The 24,696-nt window shown below is 38.9% G+C and overlaps 1 protein-coding gene across 1 annotated transcript in view; it reads left to right on the top strand.

Moving 5' to 3' along the window:
- The window catches only part of INTS12 (integrator complex subunit 12), a 32,073-nt gene extending 13,947 nt beyond the window's left edge, over nt 1–18,126 (top strand). The window contains exons 3-7 of the mRNA XM_074950709.1: nt 1,066–1,218; nt 1,780–1,967; nt 8,469–8,628; nt 11,269–11,421; nt 14,433–18,126. Coding sequence (XP_074806810.1) covers nt 1,066–1,218; nt 1,780–1,967; nt 8,469–8,628; nt 11,269–11,421; nt 14,433–15,014 — 1,236 coding nt within the window. The 3' untranslated portion in view covers nt 15,015–18,126. The remainder of the gene's footprint in view (nt 1–1,065; nt 1,219–1,779; nt 1,968–8,468; nt 8,629–11,268; nt 11,422–14,432) is intronic.
- Nucleotides 18,127–24,696: the final 6,570 nt, after the last annotated feature.

The following is a 24,696-nucleotide window of genomic DNA, read 5'->3' as shown; positions in this document are numbered from 1 at the left end:
GCGGCAAGAAGAGAAAAAAAAAAGTTGAAGGGCACGTTTTAAAGCCAAAATGATTTGCAGAACCAAAACAACTAGCACACATGACAAATGGAAAAAAATTGTGTGTCATGTTCTGTTCTGTATAGGTTCTTATATCGTGCTCATCACTGTAGTGTGTGAGCTTCTTCCAGTAGGGCATTAAGCTAACAAGTACCAAACACTAAAAACACACTAACTAGAATATTTAAGATGGAGAATATTACATTAAAGGGACCCCACCAGTAACCTATTGATACTGCTTTCCACTGCCAAATGGATAACCTGCGTTAAGTGCCCAGTTGTGGTTTCTTGTTCCCAAAGGAACTGAGATTTCAGTCATGGCACCTTGCTCCGTCTCTGATTTTCACATATATTGCTATGGCTTTGGGGACTAATTTAATCACTTATGTTCAAAATTGACCTGATTATTATCTATCACTGACACAAATAAGCAGCTATTGACTTGTGTTGAGATGCATATCAAGATTTATTGACCCAAGAGGTAAATATTGACCAAGATTAAGCAAAGGTCAATATTTTCCTCCCAGAAGGAATGAAATATTGATGTTCACTGACACCAGAAGTCAATTTATATATGGTTACGTAGATTGAATTTTGTCATCAGAACTATCTGAAAATGTCTGCTCGTTGTGGCTGTGAATTTTGGAAGTATGAAAGTTTTACCTTTGATATTAGTGTTCCAAAGGGAAGATGCACTTAGGGATCCAGAAAAATAAACAAACCTCTCTCTGAAAAGGTGACTAGTAAGAGGAGATGGAGGTGGGTTAGAATTCACTGCAGAGGGCCAAGGTACGCTTATGTGATTTGACTGGTTAATGTTGTTCTAGATCCCAGTAATATTTACCTCTGTGAAGATAAAAAAAAATTGAAACACTTGTTACACGACTGGTTATGCAATGTTGTGCCATTTTTTAAATGAGTATATAGAAAATGTAATGCTTACCTAGATTTGTGACCTAAGCAGTTGCAAAGTAGCAAGTGTCTTATGTGTTATGTTTTTTATCAGCATTTTTTTCATTTATTTAGGAAGTAGAGCAACCCAAAGTGTCTATTACCAAGCCGATTTCCAGTAAGCAGGAGCCTAAAGCTTCGTCCAGTCTGCCTTCAGGCAACAATAATGGCAAGCCCATCACAACAGAAAAGGTGAAAAAAGAAACAGAAAAGAGGACTGCTGATAAAGTAAGGCCAATTTTGGTTCTAATCGTGAAATAATTGTGGACTAAAAGAGCTCCATTTGTGCTTGAATTTAAAATTATTATTCAGCCAAAACCAAATTGTTCATGCAGAACTTCGTTAATCTGACTCATTTTAGTTGCATCTGCAGCATGTCACCTTTCGCTCCATAGGATCATAAGTTAGCACGGGCCAGACAGTACAACAGAGGATTTATCATAACTTTTCCCAAATGTCTTTATATACTACTTTTTATTGAGAGGAGAAGAATCAATAAAAATATGCTAAACTGTTATCTCCCCCACTCTCTCTCTCTCAAGACCACTGAATCTTTTACAAACCATTGTGAGTCGTACAGCTGATGACTTTTCTACGCTTTTAGTTCACAAATGTTTTGGTGGGAATGTATTTCTATCTCTAGGAAAAAGTGCCAGATGTATTGTGCAGATCCACAGTACATAATTTACCTACTTGTATTTGTAATTAATTATGCCAGTTAGTTGCTTAGATAACAACTAACCACTAACTTTTCACATTTTCACCATCTCCATGTGTGGTGTTTAATAGATGAAAGTAGAAATTGGTGAAGGAGTTGATGTTCCAAAGAAACCCAGACTAGAGAAGCAAGAGGCTCGTTCTTCCCCGATCACAGTCCAGACTAGCAAGGATTTAACCATGCCTGATCTATCTAGTTTTGATGAAACCAGTGCTGATGATTTTGCCATGGAAATGGGCTTAGCTTGCGTTGTTTGTCGGTAAGTGACTCATGCTTTGTCAGACACACAACTCCTTCTAATATGTTCTTCTGTGAAAATGACAAATTATATTTGTCGTCTCAGTGTCTCCATATCAAATTAGACCAGGGTGTTTTTTATTTTATAAATAATCTTAGACCTGATTGTAGAAAGCACTTAAGCACATGCTTCAAATTAATCATATGCTTAAGTGGCTTCCTGAATAAAGATGCTTTTCTAAAATGCGAGGCCTTTAAGAAGAAAAATATCTAAGTCACAGTAAGTCAAATATCAAGTCTTTGGAGAAATTATTTACCATAACAATGTTTTGCTAATTATAAGACTTCTGTACATCTTACGGGGAGGGGGAGAATCATTGAACATCTTAAGTAGCCAGTATACAAATATAGCACAAGTATTCATTTTAATTATTGGTAGCCAAACTTTACAGTTAATCACTACCTGTGAGCAGTGCACTTCAAGTTAGGGTCTATTCTGAAGTGTTTTTTTAAAGTGACATTGATAACATTCTATGTTTGTTTTTCCATGTTTCCCAAATGATTTTCAATTGGTTTACAAGTAAAAATGGTTTGGTTTTTGGTTTGGTTTTTGAATGGCCAGCCCTGAAAATTTATCTTGGAATGCATGCGTCAAGATAGGTTTGTCTGACTCATACATCTTCACTATTAATAATGACTTTGAAATTGGAACTTAATTGACAGTTCTGTTTGTGACATACCAGCTTTGCAGTGCTGGTAGAAGGGAAAAGTAGCAAGCACGTATTTTGTGAATACACACTCACACAGGGATCAAAGTTGTTGAATAAGAAAATTTATCTTATTTATTTACTTACTTACTCAGTCACTTTTCAGGCTCTTGCTATGTTAATTAAGGAGTATCTCGGGTCCAACAATGGATAAGTTGTTGCAGTTACAACTTCAAACAGTTAATTGTGGTTTTAATTTTCATGTCAAGTTATTGCAGACTTTTCTGATGATTGTTATAAATGGGAGAAAGTCTTTTTAATCTTTTATTAAAGACACAGAAAAAGAAGGAAAAACGGTTAACGCATTTGAAATGCAAAGTATTAAGTAAAGCTTTCATTTTAACAATTTACCTTATTCCCTTTTAGCTGAATAGAGTCTTTTACCCCAACTTGACAGACTTTTTAGATGGTATTAACGATGGTGTTAACTGTCCTTTTGAAGGGAAAAGAGAAAAGATGAGTTTAGATGGTCTTGAGCTGTTGCTGCTGCTGTTGTCCATGAAGTCAAATCCCATTTCTTTTAAGACAAAAGACATGCACAAAAGAAGAGATAATAGAACAGCCAACAGTCTGTGGATCTGATTTTCGCTTGCAGCCTTGCTGCTGGAGAAGCACAAGCCCAGCATATGTTTTTTTTTAGCCACTCCATGACTTGGCAAACTTTTACCATTGTCAGGCTTGTTAACGCATTGCTTTTAGCTAGCCTTTTTGGTTACAGGTTTATAGCTCTGTTGCAAAAGATGGAGCTCCCTTGGCCATGTAAGGCAGATCCTTATTAAACAGATGAGAGAGAAAGAAGAGGAGAAATGAGATTTGGGGGTGGGGGGAATGACACACTAGAGAGGCAGTGAAAGCAGAAACCCAAGGTTCAGGTGATTATCCAGGATTTAGTTGGAGCCATTGGAGGTGTTGAAGTCATCTGGTTCCCCCTCTCTGGCTCATCCTGATCAGAACATATTTCAGGATCAGGATGATGAAGGTCCAACAGTGTTACGGTGGATTCCCACGAGATAGTGGGGAGGGCAGTATCCATGAAGGTAAAGATTTTTTTCTTCCACTCCACCTGTCCCTTTAAGTGACCCTCAAATAAACATTGTCCAAAAAGGCATGACAATCTCATTTCCTTAAAATAAGCAGTCAAAATACGTTTTGGTGAATTCAGCTATAAACATTTCTTCACATTTCTTTTTCAATTTATTGGTATTCCAACTCATGACTTTTCCAGGAGCCTTGAATACTCTTTTGTCACCATTTCAGGTAACTATACCTATATTCCCCCCACTCATGGTCCACCCAAAGCACCCACTCTAGGCTCCTGGCTCCTCAGCCATCATCTCTCTTCGGCAGAGACTTGAGTTCCCTTATTTACACTGTGATATCCCCAGCAAGCCAGACTGCCTAAAAGGCCACCAGCTGCGTTTAGTTCTCTCTGCGAAGGCTATGCCCAGTGTAATTGCCAGCAGTTACAAGTTACCACACAGCTCTTTCTAAGCAAGCACATTATTCTTAAGGTGAAAGCATTACAGAGAAAACATATTAAAAACCATAAAAGAAACCACATGCATGCTAAAGAGCTAACTAGAGGTCACCCCCAAATCCAACCTCAGGCAGTGAGTGGCGTCAGTCCTTCAAAACCCACAACTGGGTTTCACCATAGTTACAAGTCTATAACTGTCTCAGATTCAGAACTAGAACAAAGACTGGCCACTTCAGCTGTTTCTTTGTACAGCTCAGGCTACGTACACACTACACCTTATGTCGGTATAAATTGTGTCACTCAGAGGTGTGAATAAGGGTGTGAGCAATGTAAGTTACACTGACATAAGCACCAGTGTGGACAGCGCTATGTCAGCGGGGAGGTCTCTCCTGTCGGCTTAGGGCTACTGCACTAGCAGCGCTACAGTGACACAGCTGCAAGCTCTGTAGTGTAGCCATAGCCTCAGCCTTTATTCACCAGTCTCTGGGCACAGATAATTGGCAGACAGAAGCCCTCTGCTCAGAGCATAGCTTCAAAAATCAGATTTTTTGCATAACTAGAGGTGGGGAATTTACATTAACTTCCCGCTAGGTATTTCCCAAGAAATCCACTTAACACTTAAACTTTCCATTTAGTACAACGGACTCCAAAGATACTTAAACTGAATTCAATAAGATTTTTCAAGAAAATTGCAAGAAGCTGCCATATCTGTCACAACTTTATCCCAGTTCTTTTAACAAAACCAATACAGTTTGGACCAATCTTTCTATCTTCAATTTTTGCTTACCTTTATAAAAATTGTATTTAATAGTCAGAGTTGAACTTTTTTTTTACCTGGGGCAACTTAGAATACAGTCCTGTGCACAACATCCCAACCATATTTTAAGACAGCAGATACGATGCTGTTTATTAGTTTTATTACAACTATGTAAGACGTGTTCTTACTCTGTCAGATGTTTTATTTACCTGTCCTTGCTTCCTCAGTACTACTCAAAGACACTCATTGGTTATGTCCTGCTATAGTCTTGAATTAGAAAGTTTGTTTATTTTATTTAAGGCTTACTGAGTGAGGCTTCAGTTGCTAGGGCTGGGATTTCCAGTATTAACTCATGTTTCAACATTGGTGCTTTTTTGTTTAATCTGAGCAGAAATACTGAATACTGTAAACAGATATGGTTTAGACACTCCTAAAAACCTAAAAAAAAGTGTCAATGTTAAACACAGCATTTTAACAATGAGTTGTCGAATTCTTCTGTAAAATAAAGCAAATATGTACAGTGTTTTGAAAGTGAAATTTCATAATATTTGGCTAACTGCTTATGAAATCTTCATATCCAAATGTGAAACACTTATCTAAACTGAATTATGAAGAAAAGGAGAGCCCAAATATTATTATTATGACTTACATGCATTGCAATAGCACTGAGGCACCCCAGTCCTGGCAAAGACCCAGTTGTGTGAGGCAGTGTACAAACACAGAACAAAAAGACAGTCACTTGCCAGTTTATCTGTACTGCTATCTGTATTATTTCCATTTTACACATAGGGAATCTGAAGTGCACAGAAATGAAGTGACTTGCTCAATGACACAGAGCAAGTCACTGCAGAGCCAGCATTAGAATGGAAGTGTTCTAACTCCCTGAAACCTACACTAACAGTGAGATTGCTTATTCACTTTTTGCACTATTATAGAGTGGGATCTGAGTGCAGCTTTGCTAATTATAGGAGTGCAAGTAGAAATTCCAGAGTGACCCCCATTTTCTTTTCTTTTCTGTTCTTTTTTTTTTTTTTTTTTTTTTAATGTCAGGATGGGAGGGTGGGAGGTAAAAAATCCCCTCCCTCTAATTCCTGGCCATCCCTTCTGCATACAGATCTTTAAGGAAAAAACACAAGTCACTAGTTATGGGAACCTTAAAGAATCAAAAGTAAAAATATTATAAAGGAAAATGTTGTGTGTGACTTGCAGGTGACATTGAAGTCCTGTCAAAGAGAGAGCATTTAGGAAAAATCTGCATTCTCTTTGCAAGAACAGCCTTCTAAACTGTAATGAATAAATTAATTTTGTCTTCATTTTTAAAAGATAGAAGACCATTCAGGCTGTCTCTTGATTTAAAGACTAGCTTAAAGTAAGTCTGGCTTTGACTTTTCTTGGCATGAAAAGTTTATTTTTTTGTAATCCATCCAAAATTATCCTTTATAGTTTTAAAATATGGAGATTAGTCTGTTCCCTTGTCACATGCAGTTGAAACTGAGATGCTTTGTTCTGACCCAATCTATTTTTCAAGAATCAAATGGCTTCTGAAATATCCTGAATTTAAATAATGTGCTCCAGAATTTCTGAAACATCTCCTCCTTTGTTTTTAAATAGCCTAGTTAAAAAAAAAAGATATTTTTCAAAAATTGTTCTTACAGCTATATTGACAACATCTTCTGATTTCATTTCCTTGTTATATAAAGAAATAAAGTACTATGTTTCCCCACCCATCCTCAAATAGAGTTTCCATGGTTACCTAGGTACCTGCTCCTCAGGGAGATGAGCAAAAGCAGCTTAGCAATTAAATAGCCTGATTTGTCATCTGAAAGAAGAAATCATTAGGAAAATGCAATTTGGCTATTTCACAGATATACTTCCAGTCATGTGTACGTCACTAATTTGTCACATACACAATGTGATTCTTTTCAGCAGAGGCCCACACAAAACTAAGTCCTCATCACCAGCTTACATGTTTGTTTCAAGGCAGAACTGCATAGCTAATCCTTTCTGTTCCATCTCTCTATGATGTTGGTATTATGTTATGTTTCTAATATCTGTCTGTGATGGGGAGCGAAGGATGGTTACTAAAAGTTCCACAAAGAAGTGTGCTACTTGCATCCTGTTTTTTTGAATCCTTTAACTAAAAGAATTAGTCCCGGGGGAATTCCATGCAAAAAAATTAAAATTCCACACACACTATTTTAAAATTCTGTTATATTTCGTTTGTCAAAATAGCACAATATAATCACGCCAGTTTAATTTATTTCAGAATACCTGTCAGCAACTATGTCTGTAACAATACAGACAACAAAAAAGATGCAGGAAATGTTTTGTGACAAATAGATTCCTTACTAGGCATACTAATACATAACTCTGAGTAATAATTCATTGAAACTACAATACAGAAACCTATTTTCAACCTCCCTCAGAAGCAGAGAAGTCGAGGATAACAGAGGAGCTGAGCGAGAGGGAAGTAATTGCTGGGAAGGAGCCTGGGTGTAAACTTGGAGGGTTATTGAGTGTGGGTGGGAGAAGTATGGAACAGATTTTGGGGGAGGGGGAGGGATTGTTAGGGAGCCTCCGCCATGCTCTCTCATTCAGTCAGGCACATTTGCCCCATCCCTATGTGTCCCTGCAACCCCCATCCCCTGTGTCCTTGCACCCCCACTCAGCCACTTCCCTCTCCTCATGTGTCCCTGCACCCCCACTCCCATCCAGCCCCCACCCCAGTCTGTCCCCCACACTAGCCCTTCTGATTCCCAGTCTGACACACACACCCCCAGCAGTCCCACGTGCCCCATGCTGTCCATCCCCCCATATTCTGTGCCTCCTGACCAGGCCCCACGGGCAGGGTGCTGTGAGGAAGGCAGCCTCTTTCTCTTCTATATCTGCTGCTGGGGCTGTTCCTGTCCGGGAGTGGCGGCTCTCTGTTCTGGTGCCACAGCAGCCCTTTGTGGCTGAAAGGAGTAACTGCAACTCCTTTCTGGCAGAATGTATTTTCTGGGGGGAGAGGGGAATTCTGAATAGCACATGGATTCTTCACGGGCACAGTGGCACAGAATTCCCCCAGGAGTATAAGAATGGTTGTCATTGAGACACTATTTGTTGTTGAGCAATACAATTCAACATCTTACAGCAATATTGTTCCCTAGGCACTCAGATACTATAGTAATAGTACTAGTAATAGTAATAGAACATTTTTCAGAGCTTTATACATCATAAGGGAACAAACCAAATGACTTTTTTCCTTTACAGGTGACTTGTAGATGTGTTTATAATAATAATCTAAAATTCTTAGATTTTCTTTAGAATCTACTTTAAAGCAACAAAAAGTTTGCAAGACAGTTATTGGGAAGAACTCATACAGTAGAAAAGGGATCTTTTTCATTTTGCCAAGAATAGAAAGCGTATCCGTAGCGTAAGAATATTTCTAATTTTTTATATTAAGCCTTGCAACGATTACAATGACTATATAACCTTAAAGTGCTTTATTCAGTAACCTGTTCTCAACTGTTTGTTCTGCAGGCAAATGACAGTTACTTCTGGAAATCAGTTAGTAGAGTGTCAGGAGTGCCATAATCTCTACCACCAGGATTGTCATAAACCTCAGGTGACAGACAAAGAAGTCAATGATCCTCGCCTTGTATGGTATTGTGCCCGCTGTACCAGGCAGATGAAGAGAATGGTAAGAGTCAGCTTTTTGTCTAACATGAGTAGTATTTGGAGACAGCAATTCATTTGGGCTGTTTTAAAACAGGATTTGCAGAAACTTTTAGAAGATGTTGGAGAATCATTTTTCACAGCTGCATTTCCTTTTGCTGCTGCTCTGGTTATTTTAACTGTAGTCTCAAAGAACATTCAGTAATGTTCCTATTAACAAAATAAAATAAATCACAGAATTAAAAGTCAGGCACGATCAAACAAGTTTATTTCTTCCTCACTGGTAGGCAATGGAACAAATAATTAGGCTTATTTCATTTAGCATCTAGTTATTATACCGATCTACTAAATAGTCTCATATTTGTCATTTTCTTCTCAAATTTAGGGCCTGAATGAATTGCTCCTCTGGAACTTAACATTTCTCTAACAAAGGTCTACACATTTTGGGCCAGGTCTTGTTCAGCAATGAGTGACCTCAATTTCTGTTGAAGTTGATGATGAGACCCATTATTTTCATTGAGCTGTGTGTTAATTTCTTTAGTAAGCAGGCTGTTGACTTCTGAGTTTCATAATGAGTCAAAATCTGTTGGTAAAAAGTGTCTTTTGCTATTAGAAACAATTTACAAAAGCTGAAGATAACTTACTTTTATGTTATCACTAGAGTAAGAAAACATTTTTATTTTCACTAAACATAAATCATTAGTCCATTCATCTTTAATTCTGAGACCTTTTAAAACTGAGACATTATACAGAAGAAATTTTGTTAAATTTTGAAGCTATTTTGTGATAACCCGGCAAAATGTTACCTGTTGAAATGACCTTTCTATTAGGAAAATCTCATTTAAAATGTTTTTGCTATAGCCAATGAAAGTTATTAATTGATTTCAGTAGTTGTTTTAGTACTTTGATTATCTTCAGTCCTTTGAACTCAGGACTGCTTTCTTGTGCTCAGTAAATTGCACTGAAGTACCATACTCATCCACAGCTATAAATATTTCACGCTCACTGTGATGTTCCCCTCTGGTGTTATCTGGACTGGTAGTCTGCTAGATCAGTCCAATCCTTGACTCTGGGAGCCAGCCTTACCCTGTTCTGCTGTGAGAACCCCTATTCCTGAGCTGTTTACACATGGCCTCTGGCATGTAAGCTGCTCCTTGGATTGTGCAACCAAATGACACGAGCCAATATCTTAGGTTCTGGACACAACCCTAGGAACCTCCATCTTGCAGTGTCCAGTTATGCCCACTGGATGCTGCAAGTTTATATGAGTTTGTCAGTTTAACAAAGAAATTGATATGCACCAGGCTTGTTATCCCAAGGGGAGTTTCAGACACGCTTCAAGCCAAATGCACTGCTTCAGATAGAATAAACAAACATTTATTAACTACAAAGATAAATTTTAAGTGATTATAAGTTAAAGCATAACAAGTCAGATTTGGTCAAATGAAATAAAAGTAAAACGCATTCTAAGCTGATCTTAACACTTTCAATGCTTACAAATTTAGATGCTTCTCACCACAGGCCGCTGGTTGCTCTTCAGCCATGCTCTCCCCTTTGATCAGCACTTCAGTCACTTGGTGTGGTGTCTGTAGTTGTAGGTGGAGAGAGAGGAAGAGCATGGCAAAGTCTCTCTCTTTTATCATGTTCTTTCTTCCCTCTTGGCTTTGCCCCTCCCCCTTTCAGAGGCAGGTGAGCATTACCTCATTGCAGTTCCAAACTGACCAAAAGAAGGGGGGGTGACTCACTCGAGAGTCTAACAGATCCTTTTGTTGTTGCCTAGGCCAGTGTCCTTTTTTCCTGTGAGGCTGGACTGGATTTGTTCCATACATGCCCTGATAAGGTGTGAACTGTCTCTCTGTTCTTGGAGAGTTTTTGCCTGGGCTTGCTTTAAGCCATGAGGGTACATTTTCAGCCTCATTAACTATATACATGAAATTATAACCTATAACCTTACTATAACATTACTGTAACAATTACTATAGCATCACTATAACAACCATGCTCAGTGCATCGTGAGCCTTCTGAAGACACCCAACATGACAAACTTTGCATTGGATACCAACCACACAATCATTTTATAAAGATGAACATGGGGGTGTAGTGTGTTCCGCCGAGGTACAGAGCGTCACACTCACCTCCCCGTCAAACTGCCATACGTCAGCATTCCCTTTGCAGGCCACAGTTTCCTTTTGCTTTCTCAGCATAAATGCTGCCACCTAACCAGCTTTCTCTGAAAAGAGCCCTGCAATCTGCTTCCCAGAAGCTGGTTTCTAACCGTAACCTTTCCCAATATTTTCCTTCCCTGTCCCTCCATCCACCAGTTCCCTACACTCCTCCATCAGGCCTAACTCCTGACTCCTCCTCCCACCTATGTTTACCCACTCAAATATATGGTCACACCCATGCCTTTTAGCTGCTGGAATCTTCCCCTTTTATGTGACTCAATCCCACCTACCTGTCAGCTGGAAACCTCCCTACAAATCCAAGTTGTGTTTCCACCTGACCTGTTATCTAAATGCTTAATTTCCAGATCTCATCTAAGATAGTATTCGAAGGGCTAATGTTGTGATCTCATAATGCTCATGTTTTCTATTGTCACTCTGATGAAATCTTCGTCGTTAGTACAGAAACATAACTAATTTGAGTTTAATTATTATTTATGCAGGCTCAAAAGACTCAGAAACCACCTCAGAAACCAGCTCCTGCAGTAGTTTCAGTAGCACCAACTGTGAAAGATCCATTAGTGAAGAAACCTGAAATTAAGCTCAAGCTGGATACACCAACAACTTTCCTAGCATTCAAGAGGACAGAAGTCAAGGTGCTGTACATTAAACTCTCTCTCTAGGTGCTTTTCTTTTATTGCGTATATGAAACATTCTTGCTTAAATGTCGTACAGCTGTTTTTTCCCTTTTCAGAACCCCATCTTGCTCTTTCACGTGATCAAAACCCCAAATGCAAATACAGGCCCTTATTCTGTCTGTATTCAGTAGTGCTGTAACATAGTGGATTTTCAGTTTCTTGACTTTTTTATTTTATAAGGAGGAAAAAAAATTAGATTTTTCTGGTTTGTTTTTTTTTAAATGGCATTTCTATAAAAGTAAAAAATCTTCACGCTCATAGAAAGGATGTGAATTGCTGTCCATTCTTATGTAACATGCATACATTTGCAATTGCAAGACTCTTCTTATGATACTGTTGCTTCTGTAAGATCTAATTTGTGAGATCCCTTCCTCTTCTATATCATGTCTCATATTTCTCCTTCTCTGGGTTATTTTTCTGTGTTAAAGATTGTCATGAGGTGGTAAAAAGAGATAAACCCGAAGCCGTAGCAACAGCATAATAAATATCTTCAGTAGCCTAACAAACTCTGACCCCAGTCCAGCAAAGCACTTAAGTGCATGTGAAACTGTAAGGCTGTGTCAGTCAAGCTGTCTGGAGTGGCCCACGAGCGTGGGTGCCAGCTTCAGGCCAGACTGTCAAGAAGCAGGGCACAAAACCTCAAATTGGTTGTATATTCTATAGTTAGATTTCACCAGCCAAGTAACAAATGGGAACTCCACAAGCTCTATAACAGCCTTACCATGGAGTCACAGACTGTTCTCTTGGGCAGTCTGATCTATCTTGCCACCCAGGCAAGCCTGCCTTTGTGATAGATGATCTTTTACACCAAAAATCGAAACAATATTCAGATTACTCCCAGTCCCAAGGACCAGTCACTTACCCCGGGTCAGTTGCACCTCAGATCTCTTACCAAAGAGAGTGCTGATAGTCAGTCCTGTAATAAACTAAGGATTTATTAACTAAGAAAAAGAAACGAGAGTTATTTACAAGGTTAAAGTAGGTAAACATACACACACGAATGAGATACAGTCTTAGGTTCCAAAACGTAATAGTAGCTCTTATAATATGCAAGCTCTATATATCCTTTAGGGCTAATCCAAACCAATCAGCTTGGGGATCTCTTGCTTAGAAATTTTGCCCTCTCTGAATTTCAAGCAGCATAGTGATCACAATTTCTCTTTAACAGGGATTTTTATTCCCTTCCCCCAGCATTCAAGATGTGGTGGGATGAGGGCTTGTATGGGTACCCACTTCATGGGTGTTGGGGGAAGCAATCAACAAAGTCTTTTGTTCACTGATGCCTCACAATGGTTTGACTAGTGTCTATAGGCCTTCTTTTTTGGGGGAGGAGACAACACCTCTTGTACTATTTCACACCTGGTAATGCTTCTCTGTTTACAGTCTTAGCAAGCATTTTTATAGTTATAGAGCAAACACTTAAATATTACCTTATAACATGGGATACAGATGTTATAATTAAGATTAATACAGGTAGCATCCTACAAGCATTTCATGAAGTCTAAACACATTCTTGTAACTCTAATATCTATTTTAACAATGCTAACGCACAGGCAAGCCAGACTGATTTCCAGCTAGGCATCTGTCAGCATTCAGTGAGGCCCAGTGGCCTTGGCATAAGCTGGCACCTGGTCTGCCAGTGTCACAATGTCTTCCTTACGGGGGGCTATGCCAGCATAGCTAGTGTAGTAGCAGCATACACTGACAGAAGTTTTGCTGCTGGTGTACGAATACCACCTCTCCAAATGACGTTGGCCATGTCGACAGAAACATTCTTCTGTCGGCATAGCTGCGTCAACAAGGGGGATTTTATTGGCATAACTGTTTCCCTAGGGGGTCGTTTTTTTTCACACCCTGGCTAACATAATTGTGCTGATGTAAGTGTTAGGTGTAGACCGAGCCTAAGCATGCTGAAATCAGAAGAACTATTCACGTGCATAAAGTTATTCATATGTTTAACTGCTTTCCATGTGTGGGAGCCCATATGGATAATATGATGCCTATGATGCAAACAAGTATTCACGTGAATAACTTTATACATCTGAAAAGTTACTTGTATAAATGATTGCAGGATCAATGCCTAATTTCAGTCATAATTCTCAGCATTTAGAAACTGCATGGATGTGCTGTGGGGAGGGGAAATATGGTTTGAGCAGAGGATTGGAGCTGAGAACCCCTACACCTTAACTCAGACTCACTGAATAGCTTTGGGTGAATTATTTAATATCCATGTATCAGTTTTCCCCAAATGTAAACAAAGGCTAACTATTCATGAGGTGTTGTGAAGATTAATTACTGTTTAAAAGCTATTTGAAGATGAAGAGCACTACAGAAGTGCTGAATATTATTCGTAGTTCATTAACAGAAACACTAAATGGAAACAAATCCAGTAACTATTGTGGACAGTTTAAGTGTGTATGTGGTGGGGGCATGGCAGGTACAGGGAGACAGGAATCAGGAGGGCTGGGGGAAAATACTGTTTTTTATAAAATGATCAAGAGACTCTGGTATCTGCATTATTTTCATTGCCTGGGGTCTGACTATGTGATAGACCATCTCTCATCTTCTTAAAAGCAGCTCCGGGTAACAGAATCACACACAATCTAGTGGACTGCCTTTCTCGTTTATACTTCACAAGTGTTGATCTTTTTAATTACTTCAGATAGACTGCCTTTTATAGAGTTTAGTGTAAGATCATTGTGCCATATGGTATCCGGTTCGCTGGTTAGAAAAAAGGGAAGAAATGATAATATTAACTTCATTTTCATTGAAGACAAAGGCTCTGCACCTGTCTCCTTTCCTTTCTCTGTGTTGCTTTTGACTGAGATGATCCAGGATAAAATATCAGAATATTGTCTAATGGATATTTTTGTGTAAAGAATCTGAAACTGAAGTTTGATCATAACCATTCCTGCTATTTGTTGAAACATTGCTAATATAGGATTGATTGATTGATTGATTGATTTTAGACCTCAGCAGCAGTTTCGGGGAACTCAACCAGTACCAGTGTTTCCTCTTCAGCAACCAGTGGCCTTACTGGATGGGCGGCTTTTGCAGCCAAAACCTCCTCCACGGGTCCATCAACTGCCAAACTGGGATCAACAGCACAGAGTACCAGCGGAAAACCTGCAGCCTCCTCTAATAACCAGAAACCTGTGGGTTTGTCAGGGTTAACAACATCTAAAACAGGACTAGGGTCAAAAATAGCTTCCAGTAACAACAACACAAACCCTGTTCAACTAAAACCTCTTCCACCTCTGACCTTGGGGAAAACGGGTCTGAGTCGTTCAGTTAGCAGTGACAACGTCAGCAAAGTAGGTCTTCCTAGTCCTAGCAGTACCGCCCCAGGCAGCAGCAGCCAGGTGAATAGTGGGAATGGAAGCAGTAGCACAACAGGTAACAGTGGGAGCAGCACCACCAAATCAAGTGCAGATTCTGGCAATCAGTCACTATCGCTAAAGGGCCCAACTTCTCAGGAATCACAGCTGAACGCTATGAAAAGGTTACAAATGGTCAAGAAGAAAGCTGCCCAAAAGAAACTGAAGAAGTAATAGAGCTGTCTGTTAATCTTCTTTCTATGTTTCTTCAAAACAAAGATATGTGTGAGGTATAACATACTTCATTTAATAAATATCCATGCAGATAATTTCTAGATTGGCTTTTTTTTCCTATAATATGCTTAAAAATGTAAATCTATGTATTTTCTCCATCTACAACAGACTGTAAATATACTGTATGCTTCAGATCTAGCGGACTAACATGTTCCCTTTCCTTTCTCAAGTTTGAAGAAAAGTTTGTTCACGTTTGTTTAAAGTTTGCGTAGACAATGTATTGTAGTATTTGCCAGTGGTGATGTAATAACTAAGGATATGATTTAGTCATGGAGGTCATGGATTTACTGGCCGTGACTTTATTGGATTTCTGTACTTCGGCTTCAGCTGTCAATGGCGGGGGCGGAGCCCGGAGCCCCCGAACCGCAGCTGGAGCAGGGGCTGTGTTGCTGCCGCGGCCCCTGTGGCAGTGGGGCTGAGGCTGTCAGTCCCCTCCATGGGGCTCCCCGTGTCATTTCTACCCTCTCTCCTCTCCCTGTTATTTTTAGTGATAGTCACAGCTCCCGTGAATTTTTTTTTTTATTGCCTGCAACCTGTCCATTACTTTTACTAAAAATAACCGTGACAAAATCTTAACCTTACTTATAATTAAGGATGCAGATTGGTTTACAATGTTACATTTGTTTATACACGTTCATAACTTTTCTAACAATTCTCCTTTGAGGGCAAAACTTTCTTTATTTGGTCTCTGTGACTGACTTTGGGAAGTTTGAAAAACCTTTAAGGAAGTTGTATTCTGTATTTCGCACTACTGTGACCACTCCTGAAATACTGTGTCCAGTTCTGAGGTCCACACTTCAAGAAGGATGTTGAAAAATTGGAGAGGGTTCAGAGGAGAGCCACGAGAATGGTTAAAGGTTTGGAAAACATGCCTTCTAGTGAGAGAGACTCAAAGGGTGAATCTATGTAGCTTATCAAAGAGAAGGTTATTCACCGTCTATAAGTACCTACATGGGGAACAATAATTTTAATAATGGAGATGTTATTTAATCTAGCAGACAAAGGAGAAATAAAATGGAAGGTCTGGAAGTTGAAGCTAGATAAATTCAGACTATATATAAGGCAAAAAAATTTAAGTGAGAATAATTAACTGTTGAAACAATTCACCCAGGGTTGTGGTGGATTCTCTATTATGAGGTTTACGTCAGGATTGGATGTTTTTCTAAAAGATGTGTTGTAATTCAATCACAGGTATTGGACTCAAACAGGAATTAATTCAGGGAAGTCCTATGGCGTGTGCTATGCAAGAGGTCAGACTGAATTATCCATAATGGTCCCTTCTGGCCTTAAAACCTAACATGCTCTTTTTTTTTTTTTTCCTAAGCTCAAATCACTCAAACTTCGCTATTTGTAAGTATTATATGTAGGGAAGCACATTTTTGTATATACACTTCATGAATTATACTCGATGCGTTATCATTTTCAATCAGCATGTTAATATAAGTATTATACATCTATTAAACTGTTACTTTCCTGAAGCTAAAGCATTTCTCTCACAGTGAGTTTTCAATGGAGAAGTTGTGCAGAATTAATGAAATTCCAAATGAGAAGGTTCCTTAGGAAAAGCTATTATCTGAAACAGATTCCATGAAGAAACTATTTAAACATATATACCTCTATTGAAAGTGACCATTTGAAAGAGTGCATTTCATTTTCAGCTATCAAGGAAGCTTATTAGCAGCCTTGTTTTGTTTCTTTCCATAAGTCACCATGGCACAGAGGGGAGCAAGAGCATTAGAAAAGAGACATATAGGCTCCCTCAGCTGAAAAATAGGGAGGAGCAAATACAAAATATTAGTATGAATGTTCTTTTGAGTTCACTGATGCTAGAGAAAACCTTAAGAGATTCTGGTTTTAAGAGAAATGAAAAAATAAAAGTGAAGGTGTGGTAGAGACAACTATCTGCAGGCTTAGATCTTGAACTAAACACTTATATAACACTTTACTTTCTCCAATAACTGCAAAAGTATAAGCCATTGAATCAATTTCTTGTGTTTTGGTGACGTGAGGAGGGGAAAGCTGAAGAAAAGAAGACATGCCAATTGTTAGCTTTCTTATGTGTATTTCTAAAGCACCTAAAATCATGAGATTATTTTAAATATTCCACACTTTATCTACGAGCTACAAAACTCACAAGTTTTGCTTGTTGCAAGGGAATAACACATCAGCATAGCCCAGGAAATGAGGCCTCAATCCCCTTAACTGTTCACCTTCCATCATAACAAACATAATGATGATTTAAAATGTGTGATATGTTGAATTCAGCTTTTTCCTAGAAAAGACAAGAGCTAAGATACCTTCTGATTCTCAAGTAGTAGTTTTATTTACAGAACTAAAGAAAAACCACTGTCAGGTGCTAGTAGAACTTACATTCTTTTTCAATTGTACTATTTCCTGAAAGAATAAACATTTTCTTTTCTCTCCTTTTTATTATCTGTAAACTGCCAAAATAGTTTGAGTAACAGCCCAGAGGATAAGAAATAAAGAAATGTGTACGGCCTCTTCATCATCCCTATTTCCACCCTCATTCTAGCATAGAAGGTTTTTTAATGACAACCTAAAAAAGTGGGGAGTGGAGACTGTGACAAAGTTCCTGCTCTACCTTATTGGCAGATTTGCTCGCCTTGGAGCTTATTGGCAGATTTGCTCGCCTTGGAGATTCACGGCAGGCCTCAGCTTGGCCGTTTTTCTGAATTCACAGTCCAGGTCGACGACTCCTGTGTCTGACCAGGAGTTGGGAGGATTTGGGGGGAACCCGGGCCCGCCCTCTACTCCGGGTTCCAGCCCAGGGCCCTGTGGAATACAGCTGTCTAGATGCCTCCTGGAACAGCTGTGCGACAGCTACAATTCCCTGGGCTACTTCCCCAGGGCCTCCTCCCAACACCTTCTTTATCCTCACCATAGGACCTTCTTCCTGGTGTCTGATAATGCTTGTACACCTCAGTCCTCCAACAGTCTGCGTTCTCACTCTCAGCTCCTAGTGCCTTTTGCTCCCAGCTCCTCACATGGACACCACAAGCTGAAGTGAGCTCCTTTTTAAAACCCAGATGCCCTGATTAGCCTGTCTTAATTGATTCTAGCAGCTTCTTGATTGGCTGCAGGTGTTCTAATCAGCCTGTCTTAATTGTCTCCCGAAGGTTCCTGGTTGTTCTCGAACCTTCCCTGTTACCTTACCCAGGGAAAGGGGACCTACTTAGCCTGGGGCTAATATATCTGCCTTCTGTTACTCTCCTGTAGCCATCTGGCCCAACCCTGTCACAAGACATTAAACTAGATTTTTTGTGCAGATAAGGAATTTTTTTTTCCTTGTAAATAGTGTTCTATGGGAATGGAACATATATGATGAAATGGAACGTAAAAAATAGATTTCTTTAATGGCAAGTTTACACCTAAGTAAAGCATTTACTTCATTGGTAAAATTTATTCGGGCAGGAAAGCATCAAAATCCTAATTTGCAAAGTGGTCTCAGCACATCCTCTGAACATGTGTACAGTTTTGCTCATGGATAAATGTGAGGGCCTAAAACCTTGAAACTTCAAATTATGTGATTTGCTTTAGGTTTGTCTGGACTAGAAAGAAAAAAAAGTGTACAGTTTATTTGTTTTTGTTAGCTAGTTTGAGATGACTAACCCAATTTGCAATACCACTAAAGCAGCTCACCTAGATATAGTTTAATGCTGTTACAATTGTATTATCTGATAGGGAGTTGGTGCTAAGTTGCCTCTTTCCTCTTTCTTTTTGGAATATTAATGAGACTAAATCCTTAATACAAGTCTGTTTCTTCCCATCTAGGTAGGCCAGGTCTACCTTCGAAAGAATTTGCTGATATAACTATACCAGTAAACCCCGCCAGTAGAGAGACAGATAATATCAGCAAAAGAGTTCTTTGGTATAGATTGTACCAGTTCCCTAAATGAAATAAGCTATACTAGCAAAAGGACTGTTTTGATCATGTAACTGCATCAACACTAGGGAGGCGTTTTGCTGGTATAAATGTGTAAAGATTAACTCCCCTAACTGACATTATATCATCAACAGTTTCTAGTATAGACCTGGCCTAGGGCAAATGCTTAACCTGAACTTATCACACACAAACTGTTGGAAAACAATAGAATGCAGGAAACAATGGCTTCTCTGCTTTAGGAAGCATAGTCAGGACAGAAGGAATAAAAATTCCATCTGTCTGCAAGAAGGGAATGTTCATTTTTACAGTGTTGTTCAATGGAACCTACCTTACCGGCCAAGGAATCTGTTCCATGAGAAGTACAAGGCTCCAGAACTGTCATAAAGTGTGATCTATTATTTAGAGACTGGAGAGCAGGACTTTGAGGTTCTAGGTTGACTCTGCATTACTGTGTGGTTTAGAAGTAACAGCATCTCTCTGCCTTAGTCCAGATCTACACTACAAATGTTTGTCAGCATAGCTGTGTGGTCGGGATGTGGAAAAAACTCACCCTCTAGCCGACATAGCTATGCTAGCAAAATGCCCAGTGTAGATGTAGTCATGCCAACAGAAGAGCACTGCTTTTGGCATAGTCATTTGGGGAGGTGCTGTTACTGTACTGACAGGTAAAACTCCTTCTTGTCTATGTAAGCTGTGTCTGCAATAGGGAGCTTCTGCTGGTACAAGTATACCAATAGAGCTATACTGGCAAAGCATTTGTAGTGTGGCTGTTGCCTTAGCTTATCCATCTTGTAAATAGGTGGTCTACTATTTTCCTTCCTCTGAGAGGTGTTGGGAGGCTTATTCTTCAGAAATGGCCATGTTCTGATCACTTTGCTTTCGCTGAATGCTGCTTTATAAGTGGTTCTGCAGGAAGTAACTGGGAATCTTACAGTGCAAAGTGCTATTCGTTGTGAGTAAGCGTATCAGAATCTGGCACAAAGTTCTCTGAAAACTGGGAGTGAAACATGCTTTTCGCTATTACAACTCATGATTGATCCTAGAGTAAGACAGAGAACTAATAATATTCACAAATTAGGAGCCTAGATTACAGCTAGGGAAGGACAGAACCAAACTAACTGCTCCCCAGCAGTTTTCTCAGTATATTTTTAAACCTTGTTCAGTGCCTAAATGGAACTTTATAAATACTGATAGATTGATAAGATAGATAGATATAGACAAGTGCAGTGTATTATCTGTTTGAAGCAACTGTTCATTTCCTCTGCTCTGCTACCATCGTGATCACAGCATGATCTCTAGTTGATAACAGAACGGAAAATAGGTCTTGGATCTGTGTTCTATTGTGACACCATGCTTCAGGCAGAAATGTGTTATTTTTAAAAGAAGACAACACAAAAGTGCAAAAATATATGTTTATTATTACAATAATTTAAAAGGAGAATTTAAAAATTTGTATGCAAACAATATTGCTATAAATGGAATTTACAATAATAAATCTGGATTCACTCAGCATTGTCATAACTAGATTTTCTATTGCAATTATCGAGTCTATTCCTGCAGCCCTTTCTCATACAGGAAATCCAACCCCACTACAGCACTGTGCCTATTATGTGCATTTTTTCTGAGCTTTCATAAAGTAAAAGCAGGAGTGTTTTTGAAGTTTACACATAGATGCTAACACACTGAAATGTATTAATTTAAAAGCAAGTATTGGAAGGAATAATTCTTAATATTTTCCCAGAAAAAGTGAATAATAGCCTGTCTAGGACAGGGACCACAAACACCCCCAAACAAAAGGAAGATAGTGAAGTAGGTGGTTGCCAAAGATAAAACTTGAGTCCCTGTGTCACTGTTTGGCTTTGGAATCTACTGGGCTTGAAATTGCTGTGCAGAGCACAATGGCATCACTTTAAAAAAAAATCCTATCAAAGAAGAAACACTGTGACAACGTTGGCGCCCAGGTCTACAAACACTTAAGCAAGTTCATAATCCCCTTGACTTAAAGTAAGTACAGTGCCGTGCTTAAGTGTTTGCAGGATTGGTGCCTTATTGGTTTACTAAACTGGAGCCTACTCTTACTCCATTGAGGTCAATGAAAGTTTTGTCATTGATTAACAGGAGCAGGCCCTTGGAATACTGAAGTTATGTCTGCATTAGAGAAAAATTGCCCCTCCCCCCCATCACACCTTTACTAAAACCAGTTCGCCTCCACTGATGTGAGCAATGTAGATGGGTCTCTAGTATTTTAAGCACTGTCTCAACTAGATCTGCTTTAGGCAGGTCCCATTAGAATTTTTGCCAAATTCCTCCAGTGTAGGCAAGGCATTAATTCAGACAGCTTCTCATCATCATCTTGGCAATGCTCTTGGCTTGAATTTATTTTAAAAACAGATAAAAGTTGGAAAAATAAATATATTTTCATTCATTTATAATAATTAAAACTGAACAAGGTTTCAGAAATGATCAAAGTCAATCCCATGAGTCAATACGGAGTACATTACAAATGAAACTTTTTGTGACTCCAGAGTGATTGTGGTTGATGGAAGAAAGCGGATATAATTCAAGCTATATAGATTATTTTTATCCTAAAATATACAAAATATATTCTATGCACTAGCAGTTAAGGCTGGAGTTTTCAAAAGGGCGTGAGGGAATAGGCTCCCAAATTCCAGTGAAATTCAGTAGGGCTTAGGTGTCCAACTCCCTCAGATTCCTTTGAAAAGCCCATCCTTTAATACTAGAGTACAGTCCTTCATTCCTTGTGAAATCAAGACACTTAGGCCAAGATTTTCAAAAGTGACTAGTGATTTTGGCTGCAATTTTTTTATATCAATTTGAGACACCTGAAAAGTGGCTGATATTCAGAGACCTTTAAGATGGCTCAAGCTAGGCACCCAAACACTGAGGCATCCAAAATCACTAGTCCCTTTTAAATATCTTGCTCCCTAGTTCTTTCATTTAACTACAGTCTGGAGCATACAAAGCTTCATCACTGTGCTTCTAGGAGTTTATTAAGCCTATTACACAATTCAGCTACTTTAAAAAACTTTCCAGCTACTGCAGATAGCAGATCCTCTCTAATTAAGATATTCTGAAATATAAGACATGCTGAAAAACTTCTTGTGCGGGATCTTTCCAATAACAAAACTTTTTTTTGTTTTTAGTGCAAAATTAGTGCAATTTGTTATTGGAGTATATTCAACTCTATGTGCAGGGCTTTGAGCCCCATAGTCCCCATTAAATATAATGAAGGTTGTGGAGCACCAAGCTGACATAACAATCGACCGAAAGGTTTTTTTTGTTTTTTACTTGACAGAAAGACAATATTTACAATATCAACTGCATTCTGAACGGATCGAATGGGATGGTAACATTTGTTCAAGGGATGGGCACATTCCACTAATGGAAATTGCAACAGCTAGGTACAGTCCTGTGCATCACAAATAAGGCAGTGTAACCACATTGTTAATTATTTATCATTTGGATTGTGATCGATCACAGAAGTTCAAATACCAAAATCTGTATGTCCACACCAGTGAACTTTTCTCAAGCCTTTTCTGTCATACAATGTACAGAGCGCTAAAGTACTTCAGTGACCTGCCACACCTCTCCTCTTCTGCGAATTCAACAAGTTTCTCTCCCTGGGAAAAATTAAAGCTATATTTTTCTTTTAAGAGACCTCTTTGTTTGCACTTCATGAGCAATCCTAACCTCTCTCATCCTTCCTTTGCTGGTAGTCTCCTTTTATTCTGAATCCTGTTAAATGGTTTCATTCATTTTATCTTTAAATGCTACATTTGGGCTCGGGGAGCAGGAAACTTGCAGTCAGTGGCTTTATTAAGACTGTTGCCTATATGTATTGTTGACCATGCAGTCTGATCATCAATTTTCATAGTATTGTCACTATCACGGTCAGTCATCAATGATGTTGTGGGACAGAAAATACCTAACAGGGGCTTATGTTAGTAGGTCACCGTTTCAGGTCAGAGGTGGGCTACAGGTCTTATCTGATGACTACGGTAGTCCATAGGAGTCTTTCCACTGATTTCCATGTGTAATTGATAGGAACCTATAAGAGCAGTACTGCAGTGATCACATCTTTCCTCATAATTTTGTATTTCTGTGTTCACTGGTGATATCAAAGTATTTAAAGCTACTTTAGTGATCAAAGGTTGGCCCCTAATCCTGCAAACACTAAAAAATCTAATTATTGCACAGTCAAATACATTAAGTTTTTTTCCACTGTCCAGTCTAATGGTCATATAGTCCAAGACTAATAGAAACATCTGAAGGAGATACTGTGTCACACTGTGAGTCCTGGCACCTAGATGCATTTCCTCAAGGCTGTTGTCTCAATGATTAGTCATGCACCCCCAAAGGGGTCACATACACAATAAAGCAGTGGTTTTCAACCTTTTTTTATTTGTGCTCCACTAAAAAATGTTAAATGGAGGTGTGGACCCCTCTGAAAATTCAATCTGTGGTCCATGGACCGTACCAGAGAAGTCTTAGACTGAAAACTGACTGAACAGAATTCAACTATAAATGTTGCATGTGCTCTCAGCACAGCATTTGACGCAATGTGAGAACGGGCAATAAACTGTGGGCTTCTGTGGTAACAACAACACTTCCAGGTTTTGACCTGTAGGTGGGAGTAGTCGCATACTTTTGATTGATCAGAAAAACTGAATGCCTTTTCTGGAATCTGAAACTGTATTTTCATAGTTACCTTTTGCAGACCCCTTAGACATAGTCTGGGGACCCCTAGGGGTCCACAGACATCAGATTGGAAACCACTGCAATAAGGCATTCAAATGAAGTCACCACTTGATTTTATTTTAAAGTCTAATAATTGCAAAAAAATCAGGATTTGTCAATGTGCAGATCTCCAAATATAAACATATTAGTGGGGCATATATCTAGAGCTGTATGGTACAGATTTAAGTTATGAAAAATTACACATTGTGCATACTACATATGTCATTATCAAAAGATAACTTGCTTATTTCTCAACCAATTTTTTTTATTCCAAATTTGGCAAAGTGCACTTCTCTGAGTGAAGGCTAGGTACTTGCCAGGTTTTAAGTTTTAAAACAGCTCTTTTTGAGTGATCAAGTACCAAAAAGGACAATGTTCTTAAAAGACAACTTTTTTCATCTCTAATAATTGATAAATGGCTCCATGGACTTCCTGTAAATGTTCACAGCCCAAAAGTAAAGTTCTGAGAATTAATAGGGAGTTGGGGAATAGGGAATAGTCATCTCAATCTGAACAATAGAGTCTTTACGGCAATTCTGATGACACAATTTATCCTTTTCCAAGGTTAATTCTCTTGGGTTCACATATTATTTGCTAAATATGTTGGAGAGGCACCCCTAGAGAGGTATATGTTTAGCTGTGCTTTTTATTTATGTGTTAACTCCTGACTTATGAAGTATAGTACTAAGAGAGTGAATGAATGAGTAAAGAAATAGCAAGCTCTCCAGGACATTCATCAGAGAGAATCTTGTTAAACACTTCCTCTTCCTCAGGTCTTGACAAAGTAATGGTTTTTAGCATGCAGGAGTTCTCAGTGTAGCCTATGTACCTCTCCAGATATTATAGGTGGGTTATAAATCACTTGTGCGTTCACTCTGCTTGCTGTAAATTAGAACAGATTATTATTTTGACTATGAGTCACTATTTCAGAGAAACTGGTTCCAACAATCCTTTCTGTTC

Source organism: Natator depressus, chromosome 4 (assembly GCF_965152275.1).
Source record: "Natator depressus isolate rNatDep1 chromosome 4, rNatDep2.hap1, whole genome shotgun sequence".
Classification (NCBI taxonomy): Eukaryota; Metazoa; Chordata; order Testudines; family Cheloniidae; genus Natator; species Natator depressus.
Note: the sequence above shows the minus strand (reverse complement) of the source record. Positions and strands in the feature narration are given on the sequence as shown.